General features: G+C 44.9%; 1 protein-coding gene across 7 annotated transcripts in view; it reads left to right on the plus strand.

Annotated features, from left to right (window-relative positions):
• GLT1D1 (glycosyltransferase 1 domain containing 1) overlaps positions 1-18374 on the plus strand; it is a 98192-nt gene that overhangs the window by 57255 nt on the left and 22563 nt on the right. For all 7 annotated transcript variants that reach the window (XM_073222738.1, XM_073222740.1, XM_073222739.1 and 4 more), the window contains 3 exons: positions 9897-9940; positions 11303-11423; positions 17249-17347. In XM_073222738.1, the coding sequence (XP_073078839.1) occupies positions 9897-9940; positions 11303-11423; positions 17249-17347 (264 nt within the window). The remainder of the gene's footprint in view (positions 1-9896; positions 9941-11302; positions 11424-17248; positions 17348-18374) is intronic.

Consider the following 18374-nt stretch of genomic DNA (forward strand, 5'->3'; position numbering starts at 1 on the left):
GGAGCATATCAGTTAAGACTGCTTGCGTCGCCTTACAATAGGTTGTAGCTGATTACCAAAGAGTATGTTAGGAATCTAACCTCTCCACTCTGCTTTTAAAATGGAATCTTAGCCTTAAGCTGGAGTCCCTCCTGTTCTTACTATACTGCTTATATCTCATCATTCTTAGGAAAATTAATCACAGTGCTTGTCCCATGTCTCTGCCCTGTATCACCTGCATTAGCTAAAGCAAGTCTCAAGGTCAGCTCAGATTCAGAGCGTGTGGAATGAGCTCACATTGCAAAGGGCATTAACTCTCCGAGTCCTTTCTGGCTCTCTGGCTTCACCTGATTAACTCCCTGAGTTCTTGGTGGGCCTCACCCCCTTTTCTTCCTGCTCATAATCTGTCTTTCTGTCTGACAATCCCATAGCTCCATTTGACTTTTTCCATATCATGTTTCCCTTAAGGAAACCTCCAGCATGGTGTAAACTTGGGAACACAGCTATAGCCCTACATGTGTGACAGAAACGCTCTTCCAGGGCATCTGGTCTGAGGAGGCGGAGCCTGGAACATGCAAGCTTTCCTGAGTTTATCTAGAAGCTTTGTCTTTAGCCCAGTCGCCCACAGGTGAGGGACACATATGCCCCTTTGTCATAAGGTTTCTTTAATTGTGGTCTTTTAGGAGAGATGCTGCTGTTTGTTTATTTTTTCTTAATTAAATTTATTCCTTAATTAAATAATTAAGAATATTTTTCACATCCCAGAAGAAAGATATCTTTTCTACTATTTGTTTCCAGAACACACCACTTTCTCTCTAACCTTTGTTTGCCTACTTTTGAAAGAGCAGTGAATTTAAAGAGCTGTGTCTTTCCTCCTAATTTCACTGCAAGGAAACTTGTCCCAGAGACTCTGGGTTGGAAGACTGCAGGGGAAGGTGGAGACTGTGGAGCAGCTGAAAGGGTGCAGCAGGTTTCTGCATTCAGAAATGTAGGCCCCCGTGTTAACCTCTTTCCAAGAGAAGCCACAAATCCAGAGGGGTGTGTGTGTGTGTGTGTGTTAATTTTTAAGAGTGACAACTTCGGAAACACACCAGCGTGTGTCATGCCTGTCTGATGAGGAATTAGATGACCGTAACTTGACTCATCAGGATTAGGGAACCGACCGTGATTTGGAGCCGGGTGAGGCGAGCAGGCCCACGGCGATGGTGGAAGGCACGCCTGCAGGAGCCATAGTGTTCCAGTGTCCAGGCGCTCCTCCTCCCTTTTTCCAAGCTAGTTAATAAACCCACCTGAGGACAGGATGCTTGCTAGGCAAACAGGTCCAAGGCAAGGCCCGAGGACCCCCTACCCCAACTGGACCACCCCAAAGCCCCATAGGCCCATTTGGGAGCTGCATCTGCAGCCAGGGAGTCAGTTTGCCCAGCAGGGCAAAGAACCCAAAGTCCTCAGAGAAATTGGCAGCTGGGGAAGGGAGAGCATGCGTGGAGGGCCAGGACTCTAGACAAAGGGCTGTGATCTGAGACTCACTAGTCCTTTGCTCTGTTGCTGTAAATTATTAATAATTCTAAAGCACTTCTCCCACAAGGCACTCTGCTATCTATAATTAAAACCCCTGCAGTAAATGGGCAAATGCAAATTTGCCGCTTAGCAAAACCAGTCAGGAGCCCCCGGCACCGTGCCCCATCATTCTTAGCCTGGAGCTCTGAGAACTGGCCCACTTCTCCACCGACAAGTGAGACGAGTCGTCCAGATATGTCTGCTTTGCAGGAATGCAGCATCTTCTCTGCCTTGCTCGGCCTGAACACTGGAGTGCAGGCTTTGGACCCAATGAATGTATATCCACCCTGGTCCACTTGGGCTATTACAAAGTGCATCAGCCAGGCATTGTGTGAGAAATTGGTTTCTCACAGCTCCTGAGGCTGGAAGTCTGAGAAGAAGGTGCCAGCATGGTAGGGTGCTGGTGGGGCCTCTTCCTGGCTCACAGCTGGGGGCCTCTCACTGGATCCTCACGTGGAGGAAGGACCAGGAGAGCGCGGTAGAGTCTGTGTTATAAAGGCACCGATCCCATCATTCAGGCTCCACCCTCCAGACCTCATCACCTCCCAAAGGCCCTACCTCCTAATTCCATCATCTTTGGGGGTTAGGATTTCAACATATGAATTTTGGGGGCACTCAGACATTCAGGCCACAGCAACATCCCTGCCTTGTAAAAGGTCTTTATCAAATCTAAGAGGCAGACAAAACCCACCACCCACAGAAACCTTGATGTCATCTCCGCAGACAGAACAATTTGAGTTTCTGTTTGAGAGTCTCTGAATTTCCAAGGCAGCATTCAATCCAGCGGGTCACAGCCTCCTTCAAACACTTGTTTCCTTCTTGATTCCCTCTGCCCCACAAAAGATTTAAAACTGATTTATCTAGACACACATTTCAGATCCTCCAATAATTCAGGCAGGTAATGTCTTTAAGTTTCCTTTGTCTGCTGTTGGACCATAGCCCATGGTGTGCTCGTAAATGTTTAACAGCTCGTCCTCTTGGGAGGGAAGCTCTATTTTCTAAAAGCCCTATTTGTTTTTTTCCATAGTGTGAAAACTTTTATCTTGGTTGGTTTCAAGGCATCAGGCAGAGGCCACTGAATAGTGCTGGGAAGAGGTGTGATTACCCACCATGGGCTCACGCAGCTCCAGCCGATTTTGCGCAGTGACCTCTCCCTGCTGCACCGGCCACACACACATGCCAGAAACAAGCCCTATGAAATGATACTTCCTTTATTTCATGCAGTTCACACACTCTGATATTTGTGAAAAACTGTTGGCTATGTCACTTTCTATTCCATGTCATTTTGAAAAGCATGCTTTTACCCAAAAATTGATTTCATGACTTGCTCTATAATCTGAAGTATGAAAACCCTGACTGGGCCACACTAGATGGGGTGGGTGTGTATGTGTGTGTGACCCCCTCAATGTGTTCCCTCCCCAAAGCCAGGGCGTTGGCTGTTGCCTCAGTGAAACCCCCCCCTCCGTGCACCCTGGCCTGGCCCTGCCATGACCTTATTGGCTATGCCGCTCCTGAGCACTCAATGTAAACCAGCCCGCCACCCCCATCGTTGTTAGAAGATTTCAAAAAATCCATCAATATTCACAGTCAAAAATTCAATTTGACCTCACCTCTGAATACTGAACTTGGAGGGGACAAATGGTTTGACACTTGAATTTGAGTGTTTACTACAATGTTATGGGTTAATCCGCTGATAATTTGGAAATGGATTTGAGAGGTGGGTCTGAGGTCAAATCTTGGTGCACATTAACATTCATATTTTAAAGAATATCACACATAACAGATTGAACACCCCAGATAGGACAGTTATTTTTGGTGTAAAGATACCACTCTTCAGGCCACTTCTCTGCCAACCACAGTGCTCTTGAATGGACTCTTTAGGTATAAATCACATGCTTTCAGAGGGCTGTGGCTTGTCTGGGTCATGTCCAGGCCCTCCTATACAAAACTGCATTGACTTGGCTGGCTAATCGGTCCTGGAATAGTGCGGTCCATTACTAGGGAATAATCGCACTGCGCACAACAGTGGTTCCTTCTTGTCCATTTCTGTCCATGGAGCTGGGACTTGGAGGAATCTCCAATGAAGAAGAAACTGTACTGCCCAGACCATGCTCCTTGGCAGCAAGCATCAGACCCACATCAGCAAACGCAATTTATTAGATTACAAGAGCTACTAAGAGAATTGTTAGGAGGGCACCAAAGACCAGGCCTGGATTTAAGCAAGAACCAAGAAATCCCCGGGGCCAGGACGCCTGAGCCAGGACAATTCCCTCAAGGCACTACTTGGGAAAACTGGGCTCCACCCATTTGCTGTGTCTGCATCATTTTTCTTGAGGTCCATGGTCCGGCTTGGGTTCCATCCCACCTTTTTGCAAGGAGAGAACCAGGCACCTGATTCCATGTTGACCAGACTGTATCCACTGGGAGGAGGTGAGGGAGAACCAGAAGGAAGCAGGGCCCTCGCAGAAGAGGTGGAATAGATGCTGAAGAGTCAAAGAAAAGTAGATTGTCCTGGCATATGCGGACAGCCTGTCTGTTTCTAGTAATGGTTAACAAAAGAAGTGAATACTTTTATAGATTAGAAAGACAGTTGCAAAAAATAATTCCAGGCTGGAGGCTTGTCAGCAAAGGAGAGTCCAGGGGCTGGGGCGCATGTGGCATTCACGTTTGCACCTACCATTTCCCATGGCCCAGCCCCAGAGGGCAGGTACCACATTATTCTTTCGAACATTATCACTCAGCTATCACAAATCTTAGGCATTTCGGTGGTCTTATGAAATTTGATTTTTCTTCCTTCACAAATTATGTTTCTATGTTCAATAGGGATTAATCTACTCTTCCGACCACTGATAAAGTAGCGGAGTGAATGTTCTTAGGTTACCTAAAAAAATCGTCGATGCTGTGTATGGTTTGTTTTTTAGATGGCACCCGTATGTTTACTTTTGTGGTAATTCTCAGCAAGAACATTTTAAGAAGCTGGATTTCAGTCCCATATGAAGTCTACATAATCATTCATTTCTGCTCATTGCTGGCAAGTTAGTTAACACTCCTGAACCACAGTGACTTCATCGGTATCATGCAAAGGGAAGTTCTGCATGGCTGTGTAGTAGTGTGGTTGCGTTCTTGGACTCTGGAGTCAGGTGCGTCCTTAGCCTCTCTGTGCCTTAGTCTCTCCATCTGCAAGGTGGGCATGACTAAGAAAATGCTACCTGCCTCATAGTTGGCACCTGAGACTAAATGAGTGAGTACTTGTAGAACAGTGTCTGGCTGGCAGGCAGCCCCACAAGCATGTTAGCTAAAAGATTTTGCACGCTGATGTTTCCTTTCTGTATTGAGTCGCTGGGAGTATGTTTTAGCTGCGGGACGGTATGAGTCCGGCTTTGGTTTTTCCATTACAGCGTCTTTGATCTCTCAACTGAACCGTTTCAGCAAAGCCTGTGGCTTCTACTTGCAGGGGTGGGGTCTTGAGTGAGTGCATTTCCTGGTGCTCTTTGATAAGGAGTGTGGTGGGAGCATTTGGTTTGAGCATGCCAATTTAGTGGCTTTCCATGATAGCTTCTTATATCAAAGATTATTTTCCTTAAGCCCTGGAGTTGAAACAATGGATTTTGCTCCAAAGCAAATAAGCTCAGAAGGAGGAAATGAGGAATTCTCTTTGCTGCTTGCAATGCTTTTGCTTTTTAAAATTTCATAACATGTGTTTTCATTAAATAAAAATATCTACCCTTCTTTTGTCTTCGTCTTGTGTTTTATCCCACTTGGCTTCACTAAGAGATTTGAAATGAACTGATGTGGAAGCTAAACCCAGAAAAGTTTAATGCAGTTTGTACTTCCAACTCAAAAGCTGCTGTTACACCTTCAGTTGAATTTTAGTTAAAATCTTAGGCATTTCGGTGATCTTATGAAATTTGATTTTTCTTCCTTCACAAATTACTTTTCTCTAAACAGTAGCTGATAAGAGCAGAAGCATGCTAACAAAATAAAAACAAGAGGGATTTCTAACTAAAAATTACCCTAAGTAAAATACAACTTGGATTATTAATACATAGAGACAAAAGAAGGCTTTCCTAGACTATTTACTTTTCCGTGATATGTTGTTGTTAGGGTTATAATGTCATTCAGTTGTTTAGGATAATTTGAGCAAAAAGAATCAGAAACGGGAAATGGAAGGATAGAGCCAGTTGGAAATCATTCACGTGGCAAATACCAAGCATAAGACTGAATGCAAGTCACTGTGCACGGCCTCAGGAGGGAAACAGACCCAAGGAGAAGAGACGGGCAGAGAACAGGGAGGCCCATGTTTGGTAGGTGGGAAAGAATTTGGGGAAGAGTTGTTACTCCTGTTTTGGATGATCAGGGAAAGTTCCCCAGAGAGGTGGCACTTACCTGTGCCTTGGGGGATGAATAGATTTTAGGGTCAGAGGGCAGCATTCCTGGTGGCAGGAATGGTGTACAATTAGGAGGGAGGTGGGAACTGAAAAGGCACAGGTGGGATTCATGGGGACATAAATAGGTAAGCAGGTAGGTATTCCATCACCCACATTTGCTTTTTATGAACTACTTGGTAAATTCCTTGACCAGAAAGGCGATAGGGCATAGTTTTAAGAATTTGGTCTCCAGTCAGACTGCCTGAACTGGAATCCTGGCCCAGCACCTTTCTAGCTGGGTGGTCCTGGCTAATTTACAAAACTCTCTGAGTGTCAGAGCTCTCTTGTGTAAATGGAGTAATGGTAACAGGATTGTTGGCAAGAAGAGAGTTAATGCAAATATAAGAGTTACCATAGATTAGGCTCAGAGTAATTGACAAATAAACACTATATAAACACTAACAGCAATAAACAAACTATGCGTAGCCATGAGTTTTTTTCTTTAAAATCTTTCTGGGAATAGAAATGTGTTTGCAGTTTCCACACACCCGTCTCTAGCCGGCTGAGCCCCACAGAAGCAGAAGGAGTAAGTAAGGGGGTCTCTATACCATGGCTCCTACAAAGCCCTCTGCCTGCAAGTTGACCAGTTGGCCAGTGATGAAACACCCAGAAAGCAACTGGCCACAAAAATTGCTTGTGACTGTGAGCCCTCTACTGGAGGGGCGAGGAAACCTCATTGTTAGAGGCAGATTATGTGGCACTGTGGGAAGAGAAACCATCAGAAGTCCACCAAACTTGGGATTCACAGGCTTCCTTTCTAGAGTCAGTGTGAGATATTGCTCAGGACTTCCAAACAGATCTGTGCTTCCAAAAAGCAAGTAAGGCCTCTCTGGTTGTCCTTTTGGAAGACACCCAACATGTAACAGTGATGCCGGAAGACATCCAGCTAGCATGCCTCACATGGAGAATGTGCTGAAGTCTGCTATGATGGGAAAGATTTCATTCTTTAAAAAAAGTTATCTTCTGACTGGTTATCCAGGGACGGGTAAGATTCCTCAAGGGAGGAACAACCTAAGACAGGCACAGTCGCAGGGGGGCCATCAGGTGAGAAATTGGGGATCAACAGAGGTGAGGCTTAGAACCTCACCCCCCCTGTTTTGAGAGAAATCTTCTGCATCCGTGGATGTTTTGTTGCCCTTGTCTAGCTTGGATTAATACTTAGTCTATAGTCACACACCTGATCATCTACATTTGCCCTCTTACAGCACTAAACTATGTTTTCTACCTTTATCTTGCATCTACCTACCACTTCAGCATTTTATTAATAATAATAATAATAATAATAATAATAATAATGGAGAAATGTGGGATTCACATATAAATCAAGTATAAAAATCAAATGAATAATCATAATTGACCCTGATTGTTTATAGTTCATGATGCGTGATCAAAACCAAAAGTTTCTGTGATGACTGCCCTTGCACTGTTCACCATGTAAGAACTTATTCACTATGTAAGAACTTGTTCACCATGTAAAAACTTGTTCATTATGCTTCAGAAGATTGGAGACTGTTGAGAATTAGGCTTGGGGTTGATTAATGATTGTGCATTGAGTCCCCTATACAGAATTTTATTGTTGTTAACAACCATATGATCAATAAATACGAGAGATGCCCTCTCAAAAAAAAAAGTTGTCTTCTTATTACTGGTAGTTCTGAACGTATTTTTTTTCCCAAGGGGTCAAAAACTACCAAGGTATGTGATTTGATTTTGAGTGGAAAAATAGGGGCAGACAACCAAGCACTGGCACGTTTTCCATTTTCATTTGTGCATGAATTTTTAATATAAAAGTGGAGACTTATAGCATGAATGCAGGTCAGAATGCTTAAGCAAGCAAGTTTAAATGGTTTGAATTTTATAACAATTATAAAAAAACCTATTAAGTTTTTCTGGCTCATACCAGCATTTGAATTTTCTTCAGACAAGCAATTTCTTATCTATAGCAGCTAAATGGAGTTCGTAGCATCTTTATCCCATGGTAGATCCCCTCCAAAGCACCACACTACATGACAGCTGTACATCTTTCTTGTGGGCCACTGCTGTAGCTTTGCCACTGAAATACGTTAAGCTATTTGAAAAAATCTTTCTGTAATTTCAATTTTCTTTATGCATCTGAATATGCTGTGTTAGCCTTCAAAGTGAGGTAGTGATCTCAGGGATGTAAATGAGTTTAGCATTCCTAGTTTCTTAGGATGCATCTTAGTCATGGCAGTAGTGTGAAGGGTTCGGGGCTCAACACACATAGCAAGCTTTCCCTGCCATAAGGAACTTAAATGAAGTTTCTGGAAAACAGAGCACTATTTTCAGTTAGCATGACAAAGTATAGGGATAGTGTCGTATTCATTAAACGGACTTGATTTGTAATTCCTGATGTGTGGTTGGTAAAGTGTGAATAAGGATAGGCATTGAATCTGCTTTCACAACCAGCTCATCACGGCATACTAGGATGAGCCGGCAGACACTGTATGAACAGAATGTGTTTACACCTTCATCACCTTTATCTTTGAAGAAATGTTTAGAATTTTGTGTCACACTTGTACAAATGTAAGAATATTTTGTCAGTTATTTTAAAATTATATTCATTGTGAATAACACCAGTGGAGAGATAGCTGCGATAAGTATTTGCTGCAACTTCATTCTCAGTAGGCTTGTAGGAACCCTGGGATGGGGGGGCAAACACATCCCCAAGCTCCTCTTAGTGCCTCAGTAAGTAAACTTACCTGAGAAGAAGTCATTGTGCACAAACAGTTATCATGGTTCTATGAGTTCCCTTAAAAACATGTGGCCTCTCACCAAGGAGAAAAAATTATTGGCATAGCAGGTTAGCTTGAAAACACTGCCACCAAGTTTTGCATTAAGTCAACAAACATATATCAGTCACCGGGACACAGCGGGACAATACTCAGTCTCTGTCCCAAAGAGTAGATCCATCAAGATGTGAAATGGGAATAAAATCCAGACTCATTAGACATTAGGTAATCCAGATACTAGGTTGTCACTAACTAGAAAGTTGTACTTTTTTTTTAATTGAGGTAGAATTCATATGCCATAAAATCACCAGTTTAAAGTGGATAAAACAGTGTTTTTTTAGTACAGTCACAAAGCTGTGCATCATCACCTGTGTCTGGTTCTGGAACATTCTTCAAAAGAAACCCTATACACTTTATCAGTCACTACCCATCCTCTCCATTCACCAAATCACTGGTAACCACTAATTTACTCTCTTTCTCTATAGATTTGCCTTATTCTGGACATTTCATATTAATGGAGTCACATAGTATGTGGCTTTTTGTGTCTGTCTTCTTTCACCCAGCATCATGTTTTCAGGGTGCATCCATGTTGTAGCCTTTGTTGGTGCGGCATTCCTTTTTGTGGCTGAGAAATGTTCCTCTGTGAACAGACCAAGTTTTGTTTATCCATGCCACAGGCAACAGGTATGCCCTTGGCTTTAAAATTGTGTTTCTGAGAAAGCTGCTTGTTTAAAATAGAATTTTAATTCTGTCAGCTCCTTTGTCTTAGACCTCCTAAGGGTTCCAACTCATTCTGCCTCAAAAGCTTGATGACAAAATTCACTGCTGTAATAAACCAAGCAGACCTTTCATGGAAGTGGTGTGCTGTTACCAGGTCACGCCATGGCTGTGAATGACATCTGTTTAAGATCTTGAGTTGGGTGGAGGGCTCTGGCCCTACTGAACCTGGAGCCTCAGCAGACTTTTATTTTATAGGCCAAACAGCAAACGGGGTGTATGTATGTCTCTGACTTGCAGTCCTCCTCATTTCCTAGTTATAATGTCTGGACCCAGGGGCGTTATTTCCTGTTTGTGTCCCCCTTTGTCAGTTGTTGATTCTGCCTCTGTTGCACTAATATGCAATGCTTTTGACCCTTGGACTTGTTTCAGGCTTTTCTTAAAATCTTTCTTTGTGCCTTTCCAGGTTGACCCAGTGTTTACAAGGGAAGTGAAAGCCAAAGTAAAGAGGTAAGACAGGAGTGAGCAGGTGTTCGCAGGAGAGGCCCCGTCAGGGCCAATAAATTACCCTAAACCCCATGCATATACAGCGCTTGCTCTGTGCCAGGCTCTGCAAGCAGCAGCCGCAAAGGCTACCCTGGGTGATCTCCCCATGATCTAAGGTGCTTCCCTGTTTGACAGGGAAGGAAGCAGATATGCTGAGAGCATATCTCTCAGTGCATCTCACACGTGGGAAAACGGGCAGCCTCACTGATAAAGGGGGGTGGTGGCCGAGAACCACATTGAGATTATAATTTTTGCTGATCACAGTGGCAAAAACTGAAAAGTCTTAAAACATCAAGGGCTTGGTGAAATGGAGGACACCCACACCTCTCATATTCTGGTGATGAGGGTGGAAATTGCTGCCTCCTCTTTGGAGAGCAGTCTGTAGGAGTTTGGGCTATAAACTGCATTTGTCTGCCAGTAACAGAGACCTACAAACACTGGCTTAACACCCTGGGCCTTAATTGCACACATAAAAAATAAAATCTGTATAGTTGGCCCAGGACCAAGTAAGATTCCATGGACCTGGGTCCATGTCTTTCTATCCTGCTGTCCCTGACCTGTGGCTTCCATCCTTAAGGTGACAGGTGCCTGTAGAGTTCACTGGATGCTGAGTTTTAGGTGGGGCCACAAGAAAGGGACAGAAGGATCACATCCCCAGTTTACATGATTTGCTCATTGGCTGCGCCATCAGCAAAGGGGTCTGGGAAGTACAGATTTTACCCCCGTGTATAATAATAATCAGGTGTGTTTATTATATTGCTCAGAAGTGCAGGATGCATGTGTGTAGAACATAAGCAGTTATGTGAAAGAATATGTGTCAGAATCATGGGAGTGGCGAAGAGAGGGACAGACAGAAGCATCGGCGTTTTGGGAATTGAAAAAAATAAGACAAAATGTATATGACAAAATGTGTCAACTCTGGGTGGTGGAACCATGGATATGTGATGCATTATTCTATTTTAGTATCTGCATTTCCCTCTGTGATTATGTATCTATTACTCAGCATTTAAAAAATTATTTGAAAAGGAGGCTGTTTTCTAAATCATACAGAGAAAATGGCAAAAACCTTATCTCTGACCTCCAGTGTTGGAGAAGCACATGTCTCCTTTGTCACATGCTCAGGATGACCGCAGATGTGTGGAGGCCTCCTCCCTCCCTTGCCAGGGAATAGAATAGACCTCATTCCAGTATTGGCATCTGTACTGGACCGTTTATTGATGATGCTTGCTTCTGGATCTAGAGAATTTCTCCAAAACTGGCCTCTTCCCGCCCCTGCCTGTGGGACCCCCAGCAGGGAGAACACGCTCCGGCTCTGTGTTGTTTCAGGACCTCAGGGGTGCGGCTGATTGGGGAGATGGCCCAGGAGGACCTCCACGCGCTGGTGAAGAATTGCTCCGCGGTGGTGAATAGCTCTGTTTCTGAAGGCATGTCAGCCGCAATTCTGGAGGTGAGTAGGCAACTCGAGTCTGAAAGTGAACATAGGAAATTGTCCATATCCCCACTTTCTTATTTATGGAGGTGGTATCCTTGTCAAAGTCCTGCATTTCTCAAAGCTGAAAGCACCAAGCAGCACTTCCTTGGGAGTTCAAAAGTGGTTGTTAAGTTCTTCTGGGGACTTGAAAAATACCATCTCATTTCTTATTTTCATTTCTTCTTGCCAGCTGCAAAACAAAATGAAACTACCTCTTCAACACACTAAGTATCTTTAATGGAAAAGTGCCCGTTACAAAAGGTCAGGACAGGAAAAGGGATGAAGGTGTGTTTTTGCAAGAACCCTCTTTTTTCTTGATTTGTGTCTCGCTCTTTTCAGTATATTACAAAACCCCAGAACTTAGGCATAAGAGGGCTTCTGCAGGAGGCAGGGGTGGGGGTTCCTTGGAGAGCGTAGTTACAGTACACCTGGGATCGAGGGTTGAGCTGATCTCTCTGCCTAGCATCAGCTCTGTAAAATCACTTAACCTACTTTGGCTAAATGTGCACATCCCAGCACCACCCTGCAGCCCGTGTGAGTATCTGTAGTTTGTAGGGAGAGCCTGGAATAAAAAACCTCTGCTCTTGAGATCCTGGCCGGCTGTGGCTTGACTGTGTCACCGAGTCTATAGACAGGTTGGCTCCAATCCTGCAGCCCCTCTGCAATTTCCTCTCCTCACTGGAGTGCTTTGTGTGGTAGTGTATTTTCCAGAACAGCTTAACTGAACCATGCTAGTTACTTGAGGTACTCACCAGCCTGCATGTGACACAAAAGGATTTTCCTTTTTCTTGCTTTGTCGTTAGTACATTCGCATCCCTTGAAGAGGGACCTTAGCAAAGGGTAGACTTGGTTGGCTCCTGTCAGGGCATCATTCACAAGCTGCAGCACCCAGGACATCTCTTCTGGTTCTCAACTCATGCTGCTCACAGTGACCTGGGGCCAGCACCTGACCTGTGTGTGCCAACACCTGCCGTGGGAAGGACAGGTGGGCCACAGTCCTCCAGGTCTTTGTACCAGGCTTCACGTTCTCTTTCTCCCTCCCTGAGTTTCTTATTTCAGTGTCTCAAAGGGATGCTGTTATCATATCGTAAATATTGGCAATATCCATTTATTGCTTTGGACACTGGTTGAATTTACTGAGCGGCCTGGGAAAAGGTAATAACAATTTGTGAACGTTAGTGTTTCAGAGAACACGGAAAATAACTGAAGGAGGAAAAAAAAAAGAATCCTGCCTAAATTTAAGAAATGACTGCTGTTGGATGCCTAATATTTCTTTTCAGTGTGGCATCATTTAAAAAACAAAAAACAAAACAAAACAAACGAAAAACCCCAAACAAATAATGGGGGCAGAGGTAGACGCTGTGCATGCACGCCTGTGATTCCAGTGTTCAGATGCTGTCAGAACGTACAGCTGGGCTTGTAAGGGGTTTGTCTTCAGCCAGATGTCAATAGCTCAATCTAAGTTTAATGATTAGCACTTATCTTCATTATGATTTAAAATCAGCTTCAACTACAGTCAGTGGAGTTATACATTTTGCTGCTCATTTTGGCTTTAAAAAGGCACATTCTTCTAGTACCAGTCCTTGAGCTGGGGCTGAATTGCTCTTTTGTATGTAGATATCCTTTTTTCCCCCAACTTCTTAAGAAACGGTGAGGTGGAATTCTGAAATGATTTTGTAACTAGCATAAACAGCGTTTAGCTGCAGATGAATTGCTGTCAAATCTCACTGACTTCAAAGGAAAGGCAGCCGTTGGCAATTCTGACTGCCTTAAATGCAGATATTGGCTCCTTTTGAAAATTCCAAAATAGCCTTTGGGCCAAAGGTTTTGAATGAAACTCCATTGAGAGGTGTGGAAAGGGAACATCTCACTAGAATCAATTCCGATAACCAAAGGGGTTAACCATAAAATAAAGCATTTTGCTTTTGAAGGAAGGGCTCTTTTGACCTTTCAGAATTAGCTTTGTTTTCTCATGGAAGCATAGAAAAGTCCTACTTGTTCAAATACATTCCTTACTGATAAACCTAAAAATCAAACTTCAGCTGATTTAACTTGAAATTCATTGTTTCAAGTTTGAACTTATTATGGAGTTGAATTCTACACGGAATTAAATTAAAATAATACAAAAAAGTATTTTCTGACCCCAGACTTCCTAATTAGGCTCTCCTTCCCTGGAACATACACACGCACACACACATACTCAGGTCTAGGGTCCTAGTGTTGAAGATTAATTTAAGGGCTTTTCAAGTGTAATTTTGACCTTGGCTAGTTTCAGGGGAGTGTGTGAGTGTGTCAAAATGCCATTGGCATCCCTCTTCAGAGATATGCTGACCTTGATGATGTCATATCCAAATGCAGTATAAGATCAGTGCCCACTGGGGCCCACCACGCCCCCACCTGACCCGCAATAGCATTGTCTGGACACACTGTCAGTCAGGGACATTGAAGTGCAGGCAAACCACCTTGTAAGAACATGGTCCCTGGAGGTCTTCATCCTAGGATGTGTATCAAAATTCCCTCTGGATCTTAAAGACCCACAAATTTAAGTGATAGTGCCCACCCTTCAGAAGACTGGCATCACCATGCAAGCGTGGAGCCCTAGCAGCTGTTTTTAAGGCTGATTCCCAGTGTAGAGAGAGGACAGTGTCTCTGGAACCCTCTGTCAGCTCTGCCAAAAGGCTGGGCTAGCTACAGATGTTTTTAAAACAGTCGAAATATGAGGTTTCCATCCACCTGATAGAAAGCTAAAGAGCTCATGGGTGAGAAAAGGCATCAAGTGACAGCAAGCTGTGCTCGGATGTCCCACACCCGGGGCCCAGAGCGGAGCCGGATGCCAGGTCTGGGCCTCTCAGCTCCGACGCCGAGCCTCACCCGGCTGTCTGTTACCTGACAGCATGTGTCCAGAGGGTGGTGCTCATTCCCAAATACTGTCTAGCACAGGCCATCACCAGGCCCACCACCTTGGTGTCTCTGGGCTTTGCCTTTTCTTAAAGAAACAGTTTGTTTTTAAGATTGGTGACGTCAGCCTTAAAGGAGTCAACTTCACGCCTTAACAAAGTCACTTAAGAATCAGCTATCCGACTGCTTAATGCCACGTCTTGGCTATATGAAAACAGGATTGCAGTTTGCTTATTCATTCCCGCAACGTTTACTTTCTTAAAGGCTGTGTTTAAAGCCAGGCCTTCAAAATTAACTTTCTGAGAATATACAACCAATCAGTCACATTTCAGTAGCTTCTCCCCCCGACTTCACAACTTCCCATCCCAGGCTGTGCTCCTGGAAGGCAAGGCACATGGCCTCTGCAACCTTGGGTTCCTCTCTCCACATCTAGTTTAGTGCCATCAGTAATCAATAAGTATTGATTATTGGGATCAGTAATATGCTCATTCAGCAGAAGTGTGTATGTCCCGGGTGAGCGGGCTCTGAGCCTGGCCCTGGAAGCACAGCAGTGAACGGGGTACATGGAAGTCCTGGCTCATGAGGAGTTCGTGTTCTTGTGGGGGATGGAAAGAAGGATTAGGAAACAGGAAGCGAGTGAACCAACAGGAGAACATAGGGTTCTGGAAAGCAGTGGGTGCTCTGTACGCACTGAAGCGGTGCAATGACTAAGTGGCCAGTGGTCAGAGGACTTGGCAAGCATCAGAGTCTGAATTGTGTCCCTTGGAAGTCAGTATGTTGAAGTGCTGACCCCCAGTTCCTCAGAACTTAACCTTATTTAGAGATAAGGTCTTTACAGAGGCAGTCAGGTTGAAACAAGGCCATCAGAGTGGGGCCTACTCCAGTCTGACGGGGGCTCCATAAGAAGAGGGAAGTTGGGTGGACAGATGTGTGCAGACACTCACAGACACAAGAAGACGGCATGACCAGCTGAGGAGAGAGGCCTGGAGCAGCCCCTTCCCCACACGGAAGGAAGCAGCCCCGACCCCTGCCGACACCTTGATCTCAGACTTCCAGCCTCCAGACCCAGGAGACACTGCATTTCTGCTGTTTAAGCCGAGGCAGCTTCTCACCCCAGGAGAGTAATGCAGGGAGAGATGGGCCCCGGAGCTCAGGCCAAAGTGAGGCAGTTAGGGTCTGCAGGGGAGAACCTGGGGAAGGAACAGCCAGAGGTGTGCTCAGCGGAATGACACGGGCCCATACCTGGTTCATTCTGCAGTGCTGCCTAATTCCAAGCTGCTTTCCTACCACAAGAGACGGCCTGGCTCTAACCGAAAACATACCAGCAGCCACCTGTGCAGCTCTAACGCTGCAGGAGGTCCTGTTTGGGCGTGAGGAAGGGAGCTTGCCCAGTGTTCGGCCTCACCTATTCCCGACCTCAGACAATCTCTAATGAACAAATCAAAATGCTGTTTTCATACAGCCCAGACAAGACATCCAAGAAAGATAAAGTCACCCAATTTATCTGTTAACAGACTGCAAACAAGTTTGGGCAATAAAGGAAACCCATTAATGTGTGTTCTTTGACATGGCCAGGCTCATATATAACATTTCATTTTATTTGTTACTGAAACAATAGAAAGTGAGTGATAAGGTACTTGGGATGGTCTCAGAAGGGTCAGAGCAGAGAGGTGTTCCCACATCTCCTCCATCTTCTCAGGCCTGGATGCCAAAGTCAGTGTCCCAGGAAGATGCCGGCGGTGTAGAGCCTGACATAGAACCAGTGAGCTCACCGCAAGGCAGCTGCTCACGATCAGATGGCCACAATGCCAAGCCCTGACTCAGAATTAATTTATATACAGACGCTTCTGGGGCATTTGTTCTAAAAGTATCCATGAGGGCCTGCTGGGTACACACACTGCCCTGGGCACATGGGTGTCAGCAGCTTATCTGCTATATGAACTTCTTGGTGTCATCGCACTTCCCACCACAGTATATAAGCAGCTGGGATAGGGTGAGTTTCCCTTTCTGAAAACTGAATTTACCTCTTCTTGATAAAATTTTTATTACGTGAAAGTAGACACCAGGGGCAGAGTCACAGTACCTAAAACGTCCTTGTGTATAGTAGAAGCCAGATCATTGTTTTCATTGATGATGCAAGCCAGTTGGGAAGGGGTGTCCTTCTTATCTGCTAAAAGGCACCTGCAAGCTGGGTTGGTCCTGGTTAAAGGAGCTGCAGGGGATTCAATGTAGGAGGCTAAAATAGACCTCAGAAGAGCAGGTCTCATCCTATACCTTTCTAGGTCTGGTTCCCCAGAACTGTAAGAAGAGAGCCCAGAAAGTACTGCCTTCCCACATGAGGGCAACACTGCACCCTGGGCTTCCCAGCATCTTTCTGAGATCTCAATGCCAGTGTGTGCCTGTTTTCAGGGTGCCACATGCTGATCCCAGCCCTTTGGGCATGGAAAGCCTGCTTCATGAATTATCAGAAGGGCAAATTGTGTCCCTTCTTATACTTGTCTGTGCCGGAGAGTCATGTTATGTCTTCGTGGCATTCATCCTGTTTATGCTGGAAGGAAATTACTTATCAGGAAAAGTAATGATGGTAATTCAAGGTGTGCATTCCAAAGTGTCACCGAGGAAGTGTCAAAGGCACATTTGGAGAGAAGGGGCTTCTCAGTGATATCACAGTAATTATGCCAGACCAACTCCTGCAGTGTCCAGTTTTCCAGAGCCTGCACATACAGTAATTAAAGTTCAGCATGTTCTTGCAAACCCAGTGTTTGCATTGGGATATCATTATGACAAGCTGTATTTGGTGAGGTGACACAGGACCACTTAACCTAAGAAGTTACTTTCCCACAGACTGGCTTATCTCACCAGAAAATGACTGTCCACTGCCTGCTTTCCTCCTAATCCTCCAGGCGATGGACTTGGAAGTTCCGGTGCTGGCCAGGAACATCCCTGGGAACGTGGCAGTGGTGAAACACGAAGTGACTGGATTACTCTTTTCAGATCCTCAGGTAAGGAAGAGCGATTCCCTGTGTTCAGCGTCTGTCTTCATTCAGAGGGTTTGTGATTTCCCTCTTTGTGTGTGTGTGTGTGTGTGTGTGTGTGTGTGTGTGTGTGTAAGCAATCTGTATTCCTCTTACTCTAACCAGCAGCCCCTTGTGCAGCATAGTTGTCCCCATGATATGCAAAGCGCCCAGGCTCCTGGGATGTGCCCCCAGGTGTCCACCTGCCTTTGAACCCCTAAGGCCCATGCGGGGCATGGCTTGGGCCCAAGTCTCAAGCTCTGTTTCTCCCGTGGGCCAGTTATCACTGTTGCTGCCTAGAGGTGTGGCGCGGTGCACTGGGCTGAGTAGTGAGACAGCACCTCACGACCAGCGCTCCCACGCCCTTTACGGCCATTGCTACCACCCTACGCTTTGTGTCTCTGTTTGGGGTGGTAGCAAATAAATGCATTAGGCCCAACTTCTGTTAAGTCTTTAGATTTAAAAAGTAGATTCTACTCACCATTGCCTTTATTAAAACACCTGTCCCTTGCAGAAATATAGGGATTTATACCTAAAATTAAAGTCAATTCAAATATTTGAAAATACAGATTTTTCCGATTTCCTATAGCAGATATTAAATCCAAGCTAGCTTTCCCACCCCTTAATGTGATCATGGACTGCCTCTTCACACTCCCTGCTTATCACAGACAAAGCAGGAGTCAGCTTCACTGGGTGGGAAATGTGCTATATGGATGCACTGGCTCTTGCTGGAAGGACCAAAGCAGCAAAGCTCGGGCCCGGGGCTCATCTCCCTCTGTCCAGCAAAAAGCATACATGGGCCTGATGCCTTTCCTTACAGTAGTACATAAAAGCCAAGACACTATCAGGACATGAAGGGTTTATGATAGTAGTTACTTGTTGATTCCCCAAACAAAGGATTATTGCTTTGTACCACATTCTGGCTTTCTCAGCATCAAAGCCAGCCAAACTTTAGGTCAGAGAATATTGTCTGATGATGGTGAAGTGATTTTATTTTCAATCTTCCCAAATGCAA

This window comes from Manis javanica, chromosome 15, assembly GCF_040802235.1.
Source record: "Manis javanica isolate MJ-LG chromosome 15, MJ_LKY, whole genome shotgun sequence".
In the NCBI taxonomy this organism is placed as follows: domain Eukaryota; kingdom Metazoa; phylum Chordata; class Mammalia; order Pholidota; family Manidae; genus Manis; species Manis javanica.